This window comes from Diceros bicornis, chromosome 39, assembly GCF_020826845.1.
Source record: "Diceros bicornis minor isolate mBicDic1 chromosome 39, mDicBic1.mat.cur, whole genome shotgun sequence".
In the NCBI taxonomy this organism is placed as follows: Eukaryota; Metazoa; Chordata; class Mammalia; order Perissodactyla; family Rhinocerotidae; genus Diceros; species Diceros bicornis.
In genome coordinates this window covers 1616554-1631139 of record NC_080778.1, presented here as the reverse complement: position 1 = coordinate 1631139, position 14586 = coordinate 1616554, and the positions used below count along the sequence as shown (strand labels likewise).

The following is a 14586-nucleotide window of genomic DNA, read 5'->3' as shown; positions in this document are numbered from 1 at the left end:
GGACAGATCCAATGAGATAAACACAAGGGCCAAGAAAACCATTGCAAGAAACTGGTTTCCATGTTTTCCTCACTGTTATTCTCCCGTGTATTCCTCACTTTTCCAAAGCTTCCACAGGCAGAACATCCTTGAGTGACTTTGGGAAGGAAGAGAGGTTTGTGAACCTGGAATCAAGTGTACAGTAAGCCCATCCCCAGGTTTGACAGCGTGCTCCTAGTTTCACTTATTTTCCCACTGTCCCCACAATTATAGTTACATACATCGACTACACGTTCTGATGCTTGGGTCAGAAACTATGAGCTCTGTGGGTCAGCAAGAATGTTTGTGGAGGAACCTCATAAAAGGTGGCAAATGGAGAACCTAGTTGGGGAGCGTGAGGAGGGGACTGGAAACGGCTCTCGTGAGGAGAGTAAGCCTCGAGCTGTGGGACCAGTGATGCCACCCTGCTGGCCCTTAGCCCTATACCACTTGCTGCTTCCATCTTTAGTGCTTAGATGAGCAGCTTCTTCTGGCCCAGAGAATCCTAAGGAAAATAGCTGTTCTCAGTAGGCGAGGAGATGGCCAGACGCCAGCAGCCATCCTCAGAAGCTTTGGCATACCACCTGGGAGAGGGCTGGTGGCTGCTTGTTGTTAAGTAAGCACGTGTTGGTCTCAGGGCAGTGATTGAGCAGGTGGGACGCCTCACTGCAAGTTCTCAGGAGAGTTCTCTGGCTCCCGACCTACCCAGCCCTCCCCAGTCCAAAATAGTAGGTCTCTCCCCAACCACACGCCCGACAACTGACTTGCCTGTGGCAGGCAGGGGTGTGCGTTTGAGGAAGGGACAAGTGTAAATCACCCACAGAGTGGAACCCAAGCTTCCAGGCCCTCTGAGGTCTGATTCTCTCCCCCTTCCCTGTCCCGCAGGCCCTCCAAGACTCAGCCCTTACCACCTCCTCTTTAAGCCTTCCCAAAAGTGATCTCTTTCCTTTCTATAAATACCTGGTTTGGCAAGTAAGCAGATGTGCCGTGTGGTGCCTTTTTGGTGTGACCAGACACAGATTAGAGCCCTATTCCCCTCCTTGTTCCTCGAGTGTCTCCTACTTGTTGCTCCTGGACACTGTTGCCTCCTCTTGTCGTTTCTGCTATCCTTCATCTCCTTGGCTTCATTCCTCTTTGTGTAATTCCTATAATACCTACAGTTTCTGGCAACTTAGCAGGTACTCAACTAGTATTTATTTGAATGAATTAAATATATCCTCAGTTACTTGGGGGTGGAAATTGAGTCTTTTATAACTTCCATGGAAGCTTTGCATGTTGTAGGTACTCAAATAATTGTCAATTTGCTGAAAACTTATATAAATCACTCTACTTATTTTATGCTATAGTCCTGGTAGATATGTTTTGTCTTCATGAATAAGAATCTTTCAAATAAAATTTAGGTTTCTATAGTAGCAACAAATCTCAGGATATAGTTTCAATTTTACCTTTCTTTTTGATAGCAGTGTAATTTTTCAAACTCCATTCCACAGGTTGGCAGAACTGTACCCTGGGTTGTGTGGGGGTGGGCACCCGAGACATCCTTGTTCTGCTCTCTGTGCCCCCTCTCTATCAGTGGGGAACCTGGCTCTCCCAGCCCCTCCTGTCCCCATTGGGGGCCCACTGTTCCCTGCTGCTCCCACACTAGCCAGGCCAGTGAAACTTAGACACCCCTGAAACTGTCTTCTCTGGGCTCCAGCTGGCCAGGGGCAGAGCTCACTCACTGCCTGAGGATTCTGTGCCCTTCTACAGGGCTCAGAATTCCTCTCACTCCTGGGTCCCCTCTTCCTCCTTCCTCGAGGCCCCCGGGGTCCGGTCTCCTTGCTTTTGCTCCAACTCTTCACACCTGTGGCAGGTCTGAGGTCTTTGACGTTCAGGGGTGGGGGTTGGGTAGGCTTTTGAAAGTCAGAACATGACAGTTCTGCCCTCTCTTGTCCCTGAGTGTTGATTGTGGAATGTCTTATGAGACTAAAGGTCAGGACAAGGAGGGAGGAACGGGGTTATGGGCAGTAGTGCAAGCAAGATCTTCCTACACTCCTTGTAAAGATTAGCCGTTACTGTTCTTTTAAACCAGGCTTCTTTCTGTGGTTTCACACTTACAGACATAACTGTACAGTCTCACGGTGGCTTTGGGTCCCTGAAGTAGCCCTTCCTTCAGGCCAGGGTTGCTATGAGGATGGTGGTACTGCCATTATATGTGATGAGGTAGGAGGATGGCAGTGCTGCCATGATATCAATGAGGTAGGAGGATGGCAGTGCTGCCATGATATGCGATGAGTTAGGAGGATGGCAGTGCTGCCATTATATGTGATGAGGTAGGAGGATGGCAGTGCTGCCATGATGTTGATGAGGTAGGAGGATGGCAGTGCTGCCATGATATGCAATGAGTTAGGAGGATGGCAGTGCTGCTGTGATATGTGATGAGATAGGAGGAGACACGGGTGGACGTTTTCATGAGTCTGTTTTTGAAGCCGTAGGACATATGTGGGCTATCCAGGGGGAAACGTTCGTCCTCGGCTGGCTCTGAGTCTGGAGGAAGGTCTGCAGCAAAGACCTGGGTCTGCAGTGGTGAGCGATGGTGGCAACACCGTGGGGGGCGGAGGAGGCTCCACCTCGCAAGACGTACATGTCTATGCCGCTCCTCTTTTACATAAAGCTTTTCCACATCTACATGCCTTTATACCAAGCTGCCCTTTCTCTTTTCTCTGTTCTTGGGTCCTTTTTATAAGCCATGAGAAAGAAATATAGGAGAACTAGTTTTTCCTGTTGTCTGTGGTCATCAGTTCTGAACCTTAGCTGTATGTCAGGATCAGATTGGAAATTACAAATGTGTTCAAAGGCTGCCTCCTCACCATTGGGCTGCAAGTAAGAACATTGCAGTTGTTGGGCATGCCAGCTAGAGCTGAAGAGGCACACCTGCACACCTGAGACAATACACTGTCTTTGGCCAGGTGGAGATTTTATTTCTCTGCAAGGCAAGTTCAGAAAACTTGCTTTTGTTTCCACTGAGTATTATGGATATCTTAGGGATGTTATGTGGTGCTGCAGCCGGCCTAGATCCTGCATACAAGGGCTCCTGGTGCCTCAGTCCAGATCCTGTGTACAACGGCTCCTGTCTTGCTCCAAGCAGCTCTTGCCAGTTTCTCACTTATTTCATTTTACCCTCTTCCCCTTTTGTTCTTTGCATGTGTACATTTAAATTCTAGGAATGCATCTCAACACAATTTACTTTTGCCTGGATTAAAGATGTAGAATAAAAATGGCATTGGATAAGAACGTGCACAGGAGAAATGGAATTTTTGTTTTTCTTGCTGAAGACAAGAGCCGTGTAATGGCTAACCATTGCCCTGATGCAGACCTTGATGTTTTTATTGGTGCCTTTCACTGGTCCCAGTGTCCACCATAATCCCACCCCTGCCGCCTTGCATTATGAGAAGAAAAAGATTCCAGAATGCAGTATTGCTGGATTCCTTGTTAAATATTTGTTAGTGCTGTCGAATGGATCCCGAGTCCTTGCGCCCCTGTGTATAGCAGAGTGAACCCCTGCTCGGTCTTTTTGCACCATCCTCTCACCTTCCAGTGCTGTATCAGACAATGCTCTGCTGCTATTCGTAGGATTTTCATGGCCAGTTTTTTTGGAAGTGGGGTCCTTCTTCCCAGTCTGTCTTAGTCTGGAAGCTCTACTGAAACCTGTCCACCATGAGTGACCCTGCTGGTATTTGAAATACCAGTGGCATAGCTTTCAGCATCACAGCAACATGCAGCCACCACAGTATGACCATCGACAGATGGGTGGTGTGGTTCCCTGACCAGGAAATGAACCTGGGCCATGGCAGTGAGAGCTCCGGATCTTAACCGGTAAACCACCAGCTGTTAAGTATATCCTGCATTTAATTTCTTTCTGCCTCTTAGATAGGACCAGAAAATGGTAGGTTTCTCCACACGCAGCTTTAACATGCTGTCATTTATTTACATATAAATTCAACAACTATTTTTAAAGTACCACTGTGGCAAGGTGAGGGAGCACTGGTGACAGGACAAGGCCTCGCACAGTGACTCGCCTGACACATTTCACCCGCACCCTGTTCCCAGAGGCTTAAATGTTGTCAGACAAGTCTGGTCATATTATTCCTCCACTTAACGTAAATGGCTCTCCAGGGCCCCCCAGACAATGTCAAGTCCCTGATATGTGAGCAAAGCTCTACCCTAGGGCTCCCTGTCTTCCTTCCCGACATCTCACCGTCTCCCTCCACACGCTCTTGTCATGAGTCACGCAGATGACCTCAGCACAACCTGTACTTCACGTGCGGCCTGTTGACGGCTTCTCCCCTTCCCCGAGGATTTGAGCAACTCTGGTAGCCTGTCAGTGGTGGCACAGTTGATGTTTAGACACTTGCTGCGCCCCGCCCAGGCTGACCCTTCCCCCGTGGATGCTCCTTCATCAAAAGCAGAGTTCTGCCTGGTAACCACTATCACATACCTCATTTCACCACAGGATGCAACACTGGATAGAGATGGGAGGTTTGGAAGTTAAAGTCGGTGAAGCTGCTAGAAGAATATTAGTATTTGATTCAAGCCAGAAGTATTTTCTAGACTTTTTGCATACCCCTGTTGAAGACAGGGAGAGTCTGGGGATCAGAGTATGCCTCAAGCAGGTGGTTGTGTGCTAGCCAGCGTTCTTCAGCAATAAAAGTTTTCCTTTCAGAATGAAGAGTATTAAGAGAAGGGACAAGTAATATAGCCAGTACAACATGAGACGTCTCCGAGGGGTACAGTGTTAAGCTCAGTGCAGCCAAGCCAACGGTCAGCCCCATTTTAAAGGGGCTCTACCCTCATGAACAGTTTTAACAAACTTTCATGGAAGACCTTGGACTCCTCTGCCCTGACTCAGGGAGGCTGAGTAGCAGCTGGACGTGAGTAAAGCTGGACCAGTGCCCCCTGTTCATTGTGCACCACCTGCCCATCACGGCTCAGAACAGTCTCCTTGAGGGCGATTTTGTACAGTGGTGCCTAACTACAACCAGGAGACCCCTAACCGAGGGAGAACTTCATGTAGAAGCTATGAAATCTAACCAGGCCTTTTGGACCAAAGAAACTCATGTTTGTTTTGGTTGATTTGTTTACTAGTGAACAGTGATGCACGTAACAGTGTTTTCTCTGCCTGCTTGGATTTCCACCTGCTTACAGAACAGTTGCCCTGGTGAGGCAGTATCTGAGACTTAGGTCAGGTGGACTAGGGGTTTTGGCTTGCCAAGAATAGTAGTTTTGTTCCATATAAATATCACTTTACATAACTGCCAATAAACCCCAGTAAATGAAGCTTCCTTAGCATATAAACACCACACAGCTGAGCTGTTTACTGTTAAATATTTACTGTGAGGCTTTGGGACATTAGAACTGGTTTTTCTAGTTTCTGTGTCCCCATCAGATACTCTATTACCTCAGCAGGAAGCACTCAGCTTTTCCTTGTCTTTATTCCAAAGCACCTTAAATCCTATTTCTAAAATATGGCTGCTTTTATTTATTAATTTTATTTGTAAGGCCATACCTTATAGCCACATGGAATTGGTGAGTGTTCACTGGTGATTCAGAGCCCAGATCTGGGGCCAGCCTTCTGCCTCTCTGACATGGGCTCCCAGGACGTTCCCTAAATGCCAGTTGTCGGGATTCCAGAACTTGTGACTTTCTCTGTTGCTGGAAAGATAACCGCAGAGCCTCAGAATTTAATCCTACAGCCTATGAAAATGTTCTGCTTTGCCATATAACCCCAATTAGCTTAAATTAGTAGTTTTCTCTGTTCGATAAGTAATTTGGAAATTGGTCTTGGTCATCAAACATTTCACAGGTTTTCTCTACTCTATTTTCAACACATCTTCAGCCAATTTGGTATAATCCTCTTCCTTAACAGACTTGTTGAGCAAGAAAGGCATAGTTTATTTTCTAAAACTTTACATTATAATTAGAAAAATAAAACACAAGGCAAACATGGCTGAGAAATACTTTTAAACATATTCTGGGAAATAAAAATTTTGTAACCACAGTCCTTTTAAATATTATCTTCTGTCTCCTAGACATCAAGAAGCACAGGAAAACACTATGATAAGAAATTAAAATTCTGGGCCATTTTGTTTCATGAAAATAAGTTCAAAACTTCCAGACAAAATATTAGCAAATTGAATCCAGCAGTATATAAAAACTGGTAATACATGATGACCAAGGGTTTATTTTTGGAATACAAAGTTGACTTAACATTTGAAAATAAGTGTGATTTATTAACACAATAAGGGAGAAGTATATGATTTTGTTAATGGATGCAGAAGAAGTATTTGGTTAAATTCAGTACCTGTTCATAGTAAAAACTGTCAGAAAACTAGGACTAGAAGGGAACTTCTTTAATCTAATAAAAAATATCTACAAAAATCTACAGCAGAAATCCCACTTAGTGGTGAAATATTAAAAGTTCTTCCTCTATAGTGGGAGTGAATCTGGGTGTCTTGGTTCATGATTGTTAAACTGCAGTCCTGGCCAGAAGTCAGAAGAAAGAAATACAAGGTGTAAGACTTGAAAGAAAGAAGTAGAACCATCATTATTGACAGAGGACATGATTGTATATGTGGAAAATCCAAATCTGAGAGCAACTATTAGAATTAATAAGCAGATTTAACAGGGGTTAGATACAAAGTCAACATATACAACCCAAATGTATTCTAAACAAGTAAAAATAACCCCCCAGTTTTTTAAGTTTACACTAGCATCAAAGGAAAAACATGAAATACTTAGGAAAAAACAAAGTTGTATACAATCCCTACGTTGACAACCACAAAACATTACTGAGAGAACCAGACTGGAGAGATGTGCTGCATCATGGGCTGGGAGAAGACTCACTGTTTAAAGATGCCAGCTATCCCCTAACTAGTTTATAGACCCAGTGCATCGAGTCAGAACCCTGGCATACAGTGGCATCTAGCGGAGCAGAGAGAGTGAAAGAACTTGCTCTCACAATATGGGAAACCTCACAGACAGTGTTGACCAAAAGAAGTGTATAGCCTGATTCGTTTTTATAGACTCAAAAGCAAACAAAACCAGTTACGGTTTGAGAAGTTGGTTAGTGCTTTCGTTTTGAGGGCAGGGAGTATAAGAGAGAGGGACACGGGGCTTCTGTGATGCTGGTGACATTGGCTTTGTTTTTCACAAACGATTTCTTTGTGAAAATTCAAGTGGTACACATAGCATCTGTGCTTTGAAGGATGGTATACTTCATTTAAAATTTACCTTAAAACAGACAGGTATAGAAGGGATGAACACGAGAAATGAACAGACATTGATTCCATTACTGAAAAACCTACCAGATTAGGGAATTGCCCCCAACACTCAGAGAAAATAGGCAACATCTGTTTTGGTATAGATTGCCCACTGGTCCATCTGATAGGAGCATTGCTGTGGGGCGCGCTGGGCTGGGCGTGGTGCCGTCATCTCACCTTCACAAAGCCTGCATGGCGGGCTGTGAACACATCTGTGCAGGATGAGACCTCGGGCGGGGCTAGGGTGAGGAAGGCGAGTCCCGTTGCAGTTTACAGAGAGGAGAATCCTGAGGTAGAGAAAAGAGGGCGTTCTAAACTAAAGCTGTCCAACGGAGCACTCCGTCATGATGGGAGGGTTCATGTCTGTGCTGACCAATATGCTGGCCACTTAGCCACGTGTGGCCCCTGAGCACTGAAATGTGGCTGGTGCATCTGAGAAACTAAGTATGTAATTTTACTTAACTTAAATTCAGATATCATACATGGCTGCTGGCTGCTGGCTTAGACAGTGCAGTTCTAGCCAATGTGCATAGTTGCACAAGTGCAAGGCTTGATGCAGTTAAAGAACAGTAAGATGACAGGAACGACCGTAAGGAGCAAATAATGTGGTGAGGAGCAGCCACCAGCAGAGGCCTCACCGGAGGTTCCTGTAGAGGAACGGGAGTGAGGAAAGGGATTCCTAACCAAGCAGGTAACCTCACCCCATGCACCTGTCCCATGGTCGCTCTTCCTAAATAAGGAGTGTTTTCAGGACAATTTAAAAAGCTGTACAACAAACACGCTTTCATTAACACTTAGATGAACTCTGGGGTAATCACAGTTCATCATAAATTTCTTGAGATGATCAAGTTTCTTTTATTTTAATCAGTGAAGTGAAACCTTATTTATAAAGGGGATAAAACATCCATCACTTTTTTCCTGATTTATTCCAGTTCTGTGAACTATTTTAGATATATAGTAACATTTAAAATAGCTGCTGTTTAATTTGAGCAACATATATAAACCAGATGAGGATAGAATCAGCTGAGCTTGCCTTGCTGACACAATTGTGTGGACACTGTTAGGTGTCAGGTCACCTTGTGCGTGGTCAACAAGGCCATGAGTTCCAGAAACATGACTTACTCTGCAAAGTAAGGGTTCTCACCAAATGCAGGAATTCCCTCTGCAGCATGTTAGGGCGAGTCTCCATCCAAGAACAATAGGAATGTTTGACATCGAAGTAGATTTGACAACAAAAAGACATGTTTTATATTGGTATGACCCTCTTAATTTGTAAAAATTATCAGCCCATCAACCCTATGAGATAGTAAGCCATTTTATTCTTAAATAAGTATTCATTTAAAATGATATTTTTAATAATTAATACTTATAATTAGAACTGAGTGTAATTTTTAAAAATACGGTAAACTCATCAGTATCTAAAATGATACTCTCTTGGCTTCTCTTCCTTTGCCTTTGCTTTTTATTAAAGAAAGTTTTTCAGAGGAGAGTACGCCTGAAGCGAATAATCTCACAGCATTTTCTGGTGGGTGACAGCTTTGACGTGAGGAAGGGACCCTTCTGTTCTGTAGCTCAAAGGTTGTCTATACACAGAGCAGGCCTGGGTGAATGTCTGGTGTTTGAGCAGTGGGTGAGTGAATGAAGATGCAGGCTTACTGACGAGGCTGTCCCTCTCTTTCCCTCTCGTATTCAGCGGAGCTCAGGAAGTTGGGCTAGTCAGTGCCGCCGTGGTTGTGTTGGCAGCATCTGTTGTGACTAGAGTTACCGTGCAGAGCCGAGACCACTGTGTCTGTTTCCCACAGGTGCGCAGCTCCTTTTTTACATTCTCTGTGTGTCTGGTTTCCGCAGCTTGATTACGTCGACCCCAGAGCCGTGCAGCTTGGCTCGCTCCTGGTCCGCGGCCTCACCACTCTAGTGTTGGTCAACAGCGCGTGCGGCTTCCCCTGGAGGATGAGTGATTTCATGCCCTGGAATGTATTTGATGGGAAGCTTTTTCATCAGAAGTACCTGCAATCTGAAAAAGGATATACTGTGGAGGATCTTGTAGAACAAAATGTGAGTTCATGTTTTTTTTCACGTTCAGAAATGATTAAAAGGTTTGAAATCAGTGGATCAGATGCATGGTGAAAACTCAGAGTCCTTGGTTGAGCGTCAGAAAGGTCAGCAGTGCTGTCTGGCCTAGCTGTCACTTTACTTTGGAAAACAAACATGCTCACCAGGAACATCCCATCTGAGGCGCGTGTTCCCAGGCTTTGAAAATTTACACAGAAAACATTACAACTGCTGGTTACATTGTTCCAATTACTGCTTTCCTGATAAAGGATTGTGTTATTCCAGAAAGCCAGAAACACATGATTGGAGGCGTAAGGCTTCAGAGTCAAAGTATCCAATAGCTTCTGCCATAATATTTCTGTGGGGTTCTAGACCCCAAAATGTCTGCTGAGCGTCCCACCTAGTGGAACACGTTTTAATTTTCAAGTGCTCTTGCTCCTTTTCCCCTTTTTGAATTAAGAATGAATCTTTCCTGCAGAGGTGCCTCTGCAGACATTAGACTAATCTGATAGGAATAGTGAGGATTTATTACTTGAAAGTATCCTCTGAAGGTTGACGGTTCAGTTGGGGACGTTGGCTGCTGTTCTGGCTTTATAAGTACAATTGCTACATGATTCCTGGAAGATTTCCAAGTCAGGCCTCAGCCAAGCTCATTTGGAATGGGTTTTAATACCCACAGGCGTGCGTAAGACCAAGGGCTTATTGTCTGTTATGATCAAGTGCTCTAAGCTTTCACATCAGATCGAAAACATTTGGTCTTGTGTTGCTGTTGATATTTCTCATGCACACACACAAAACCCAGGGTGTCATAGGAATTTAAGTGTTCAGAATTTAGAAGTAGTCAAAGTTATGTACAGACAGTAGAAGCAGAGTAACAAGGAAGATATTCCTCAGATGTGGCCTGTTTCTGTAGACTTGAGGAAAGGTGAACATGGAGCCAACGTATGGCACAGCCTGTGAATCCCCAGGCATGGGTCTGTCTTTCTGTAGCTAATGTTGTGACGAAGTACAGAGTGGTTGTCGGTTCACACCTCTGCTTTAAAACAAGGCAGAGAGAGGGGCCGGGCCGGCGGTGTAGCGGTTAAGTGCGTGCGCTCCGCTGCGGCAGCCCGAGGTCGGATCCTGGGCGCACACCGACGCACCACTTGTCAAGCCATTCTGTGGTGGCGTCCCATATAAAGTGGAGGAAGATGGGCACGGATGTTAGCCCAGGGCCTGTCTTCCTCAGCAAAAAGAGGAGGATTGGCGACGGATGTCAGCTCAGGGCTAATCTTTCTCACAAAAAATAAATATATAAATAAATAAAACAAGGCAGAGAGGATAGAATAGTCAGTGTTCCATTCCTCAATCTGCTGCTGTTTTATGTGACATTGCTAGTTCCGGTTAATGTCTTACAACTGGGAAGAGTTGAAATAATAACATTAATTACAGGCATAGATTTTTTGCAGTGAGGTTGTGTGGTAGTGACCTAGATGTCATAACAGAACTGGAAGACTGTTTTTTAGAAATGACTGTCTAACCTACAGAAGACAAGAGAAGATGCAGATGCTAATGTTACCTTTCCCAGGGATTCAGGAGAATATCAGTTTTCTCAGAGCCTCCTGTTAGGTTACAGTGTTGAAGGGAAGCTGTGCTCCATATCCTTGGAGACTGTTTTCACTGTGCAGTTGTGTCTCCTGAGTTCCTGCCTGTGTCTGACACTGCTCCACCCAATCTGGTCTGTTTGCAGAAGTCTCGGCTCACCAAATTCCACAACCTGAAGTCCATCGTGTGCAAGGCCTGCATGAAGGAGAACAGACGCATCATCAGCAGGCGGCACTGGCATTCACACCACTCAGGTGAGCATCAGTTACTCAGTTTCCACCAGGCTAGACCCTAACTGCCTTGTGTGGCTTATCAGTAAAGAATGCCAAGAAGAGACTGTTGAAATTGGAAAAGAAAACAAAGTTAAAATGATAGGGTGCTATCCAGTGGTTTAAATTCTGGTCCCATTAGGAAAAAAAATTTTCAGAGGGTTCATTTGTTAAGTGCATAGTTAAGAACTCTTCTCTGGGTGCATAACCTCCTTTCCAGGATTCCCTGAAGTACAGACGCTGCTTGGGTAATGTCTGTTTATTTGATAAAAGTTTGGGTTTATTTTTTTTCTCATAATAAAAGTATATTAGAAAAATTTAGAATATAAAGGAAATAATTAAAAAGGAAATATAAGTAACTTTTAATTCTGTCACCTAAAGGTAACACATGCTGATGGATAAGGTATCTTTGCAGTGTTTTTCTGTGGTTTTATCTGACTGTGATTGTACTCTGCAATTCTGTGTCCTGCTTTTCCACTTAACACTTAACTTACAGCATAGTCAGGATGATAAGGCTCCTCCTCGAGATTGACTACAGACCCCCATGACATGTGCCTTGTTTGCTTCACGGTCCCTTGGAGCTCTGAGGGTGCTTCCATTTTTCCTCATTATACATAATGCTTCTGTATGCCGTAGTTTACAGAATTATAGATCAAAATGTAATTGAGTCTTAGATAAATGCTACCAACTTGTTTCCTGAAAACGTTTTATCACTTCATCCCTTCACCAGCCATGACTAAGAGTTTCTGTTTCGTGGCACCCTTGACAGCATTGAAAAGTTTGTTTTCTTCACTGATTTGATAGATGAAAAAGTGTATCTTGGGGCCGGCCCAGTGGCATAGTGGTTAAGTGTGCGTGCTCTGCCGCAGCGGCCCAGGGTTCGGATCCCAGGTGTGGACCGTCGCATCGCTTGTCAAGCCATGCTGTGGCGGAGTCCCATATAAGGTACAGGAAGATGGGCACAGATGTTAGCCCAGGGCCAATCTTCCTCAGCAAAAAAAAAAAAAAAAAAAAGAGGAAGATTGGCATCAGGTGTTAGCTCAGGGCTAATCTTCCTCACAAAAAAAAAAGTGTATCTCGCTGATTGGATGTTTCCTTGTTTATCAGTGAAGTTGGACATCTTATTTATTAGCTTATTTTTTTACTGAGCTTATTTTAACTATTATATCATGTCCTCATCGGGTTAGGATCTCTACCTGTTAACAGTAGCAACCCCATTTTTTTCTCGATGGAATAAGAGAACCCACCCCAGATTCCTACTCACCAGACTATCTTCAGGAGGTCTGCTTGGCGTCAGCCTTGCAGATTTCGTTCTGAGAGGCTTTATGTCTCAAGGTCAGTAGATCACGTTGGGACATGTCCAGCTCCTACCAGGAGCCATGTGTGGGTCGACTGAAGGAGCTCATCTGGGGCAAGTAAAGGGACTTCCAGGCATGAGAACGGCTCTTTCTTCCATTTCCCAGGAGGAACAGAATCCCTCCTGCCCTATCCTTGTCTCCATCGTTTAACTTTCTCCGACCAGATGTAGACAGGCAGAACTGGAGACCCCAAAGCAAAAGTTTATTCCTTGCAAAATAAATGTGCAACATTCTCTCAACTTTGCCTGTTCCCTGAACTGGTTGGCAGCAGCCTGCCCTGCAGCACAGTGCTGCAGGATTCCCATCGCCAGTGGGATTGGGGGAGAGCAGTGACGGGGTGGCAGGAATGTGCAGATGGCAGAAAGCGGGCTCTTTTAAGCTAGCGGTAGTGCCGGGATCTGAATGCCTAAACCTCTCTCTGCATTTCAGAGGGCAGGTGCTCAGGCTTAAGAGGACTGTGTATGTGACCAGTTCATCCGGAGCCCTGAAGGTGGCCTGTGGTTTCACGCATGCCATGCATTTTGGTTTAATGCTGCGATGCAGATACTTCTCATCCTTTCAGGAAACTGTATTTGACTGCTTTCTAATGAAGGTGCATACAGATGAGCAAAATTTGGTGACCCTGTCATATTATTCTAAGTTAACGAGGAAAACTATTTCAAGAGCTATGATCATGAGTCAATTTACGTGATTTAGAAGTGGTTCCTTTCTTTGTCCTCGCAGTCGTTTTCTTAACAAATACAACTTGTGGTTCTATGGTTCACCCCCCTCGGTTTGCAGGAGGAAAACCAAGGCCCATGTGACTTGCCCGACATTGAGCAGGTTCTTGATGGCAGAAGTTGGACTGGAGTCCCCGAGCCTCTTGACCCCCAGCCCAGAGTTCTGTAGTCTCTGTGCCCACGTCTCCGTGCTCGGAAGGGCTGTGAAGACACGGCAGGTCTCCAGAACTCGACCTCTCCTGGCCACGCAGGCTGTACAGTGAGGCTGTGGGCAGCCACCCACTCCCCTTGTGTTTACACCTGGCCCCCAGCTGACTGCTGTGAACCACACCTGCTTAGAACGAGTGATCTGAACTGCTCAGGGTGCCGGGCACAGGTGCTATGGCCCCGAGAGATTGCTTCTTTACCTCTATCCCTGAGCTCCAAGTTCCCCTACTTGGGCTCTCAGTGCTGGGGATGAACCAGGTAGCATCATGCATCTTGGTTCTGGTCCAGCAGCAAAGCTGAAAGATGAGTGCAGATGTGTTTACTGTCCCAGTACAATAGGAGCTTGGCCTGCACCCCACACAGGACCCACAGAGGAAAGGGCCGCTGTCATCTGGCTGGGTCACGGAAATGGTAATGCAGGAAGTGGCACCCAAGCAAGGGCTTGAGGGCCTCATGAAATTTGGGGTTGTAGTGGATAAAGGGATATTGCAGAAGAAAGGTGCTGAGGCGACAGCAGAAAAGTCTGGTTTCTGAAAGATTGTCGGTAGTGAGATTGGGTAAATCAAACAGGAACAGGAGAAAGGCTGGGAAGGTGAGTAGGGACTAGACCACGGGAGGGAGGCTGATGAGTCGTGGCTGTGGTGTCCACAGCAAAGTGGGGAGCTTTTGATGGATTTTGAAGTGACGTGATCAGAAGGATGCTTTTAGAAAAGCATCTCTGCCACCAGTGTAGGAAAGTGAAGATAAGGAAGTGGAGGCCTTGCCTAGGCACCCAAGGAAGATGGCTGCCAAGCAGTGGTCAGTCCTGGGGACGGTGTCGGAGTAGCCGGGGCAGTCACATGCCTGCACACGTCAGTCAGGTGGCGCTGCAGCTTGCACACAGCGGGCTTTGCTGTCTCCTCCTCCCTGGAATACTTAGCCCCTTTGCACTGCAGACAGCCTCCCTGTCCACAGCCGGGCAAGAGTATGCACGTCCAGAGCAGGGGTCACACGGGCGGACCAGCTAGTGGAAATTTTCCTGTGTCTTTAGAGTGCTGGCTCGAGCCTGTGGCATAGCATGGGGCAGCCTTGGCTTTCTTTC

General features: G+C 45.6%; 1 protein-coding gene across 6 annotated transcripts in view; it reads left to right on the top strand.

Moving 5' to 3' along the window:
- Nucleotides 1-14586, top strand: part of FAM120B (family with sequence similarity 120 member B) — a 91531-nt gene that overhangs the window by 58867 nt on the left and 18078 nt on the right. For all 6 annotated transcript variants that reach the window (XM_058533952.1, XM_058533951.1, XM_058533955.1 and 3 more), the window contains 2 exons: nucleotides 9165-9371; nucleotides 11098-11206. In XM_058533952.1, the coding sequence (XP_058389935.1) occupies nucleotides 9165-9371; nucleotides 11098-11206 (316 nt within the window). The remainder of the gene's footprint in view (nucleotides 1-9164; nucleotides 9372-11097; nucleotides 11207-14586) is intronic.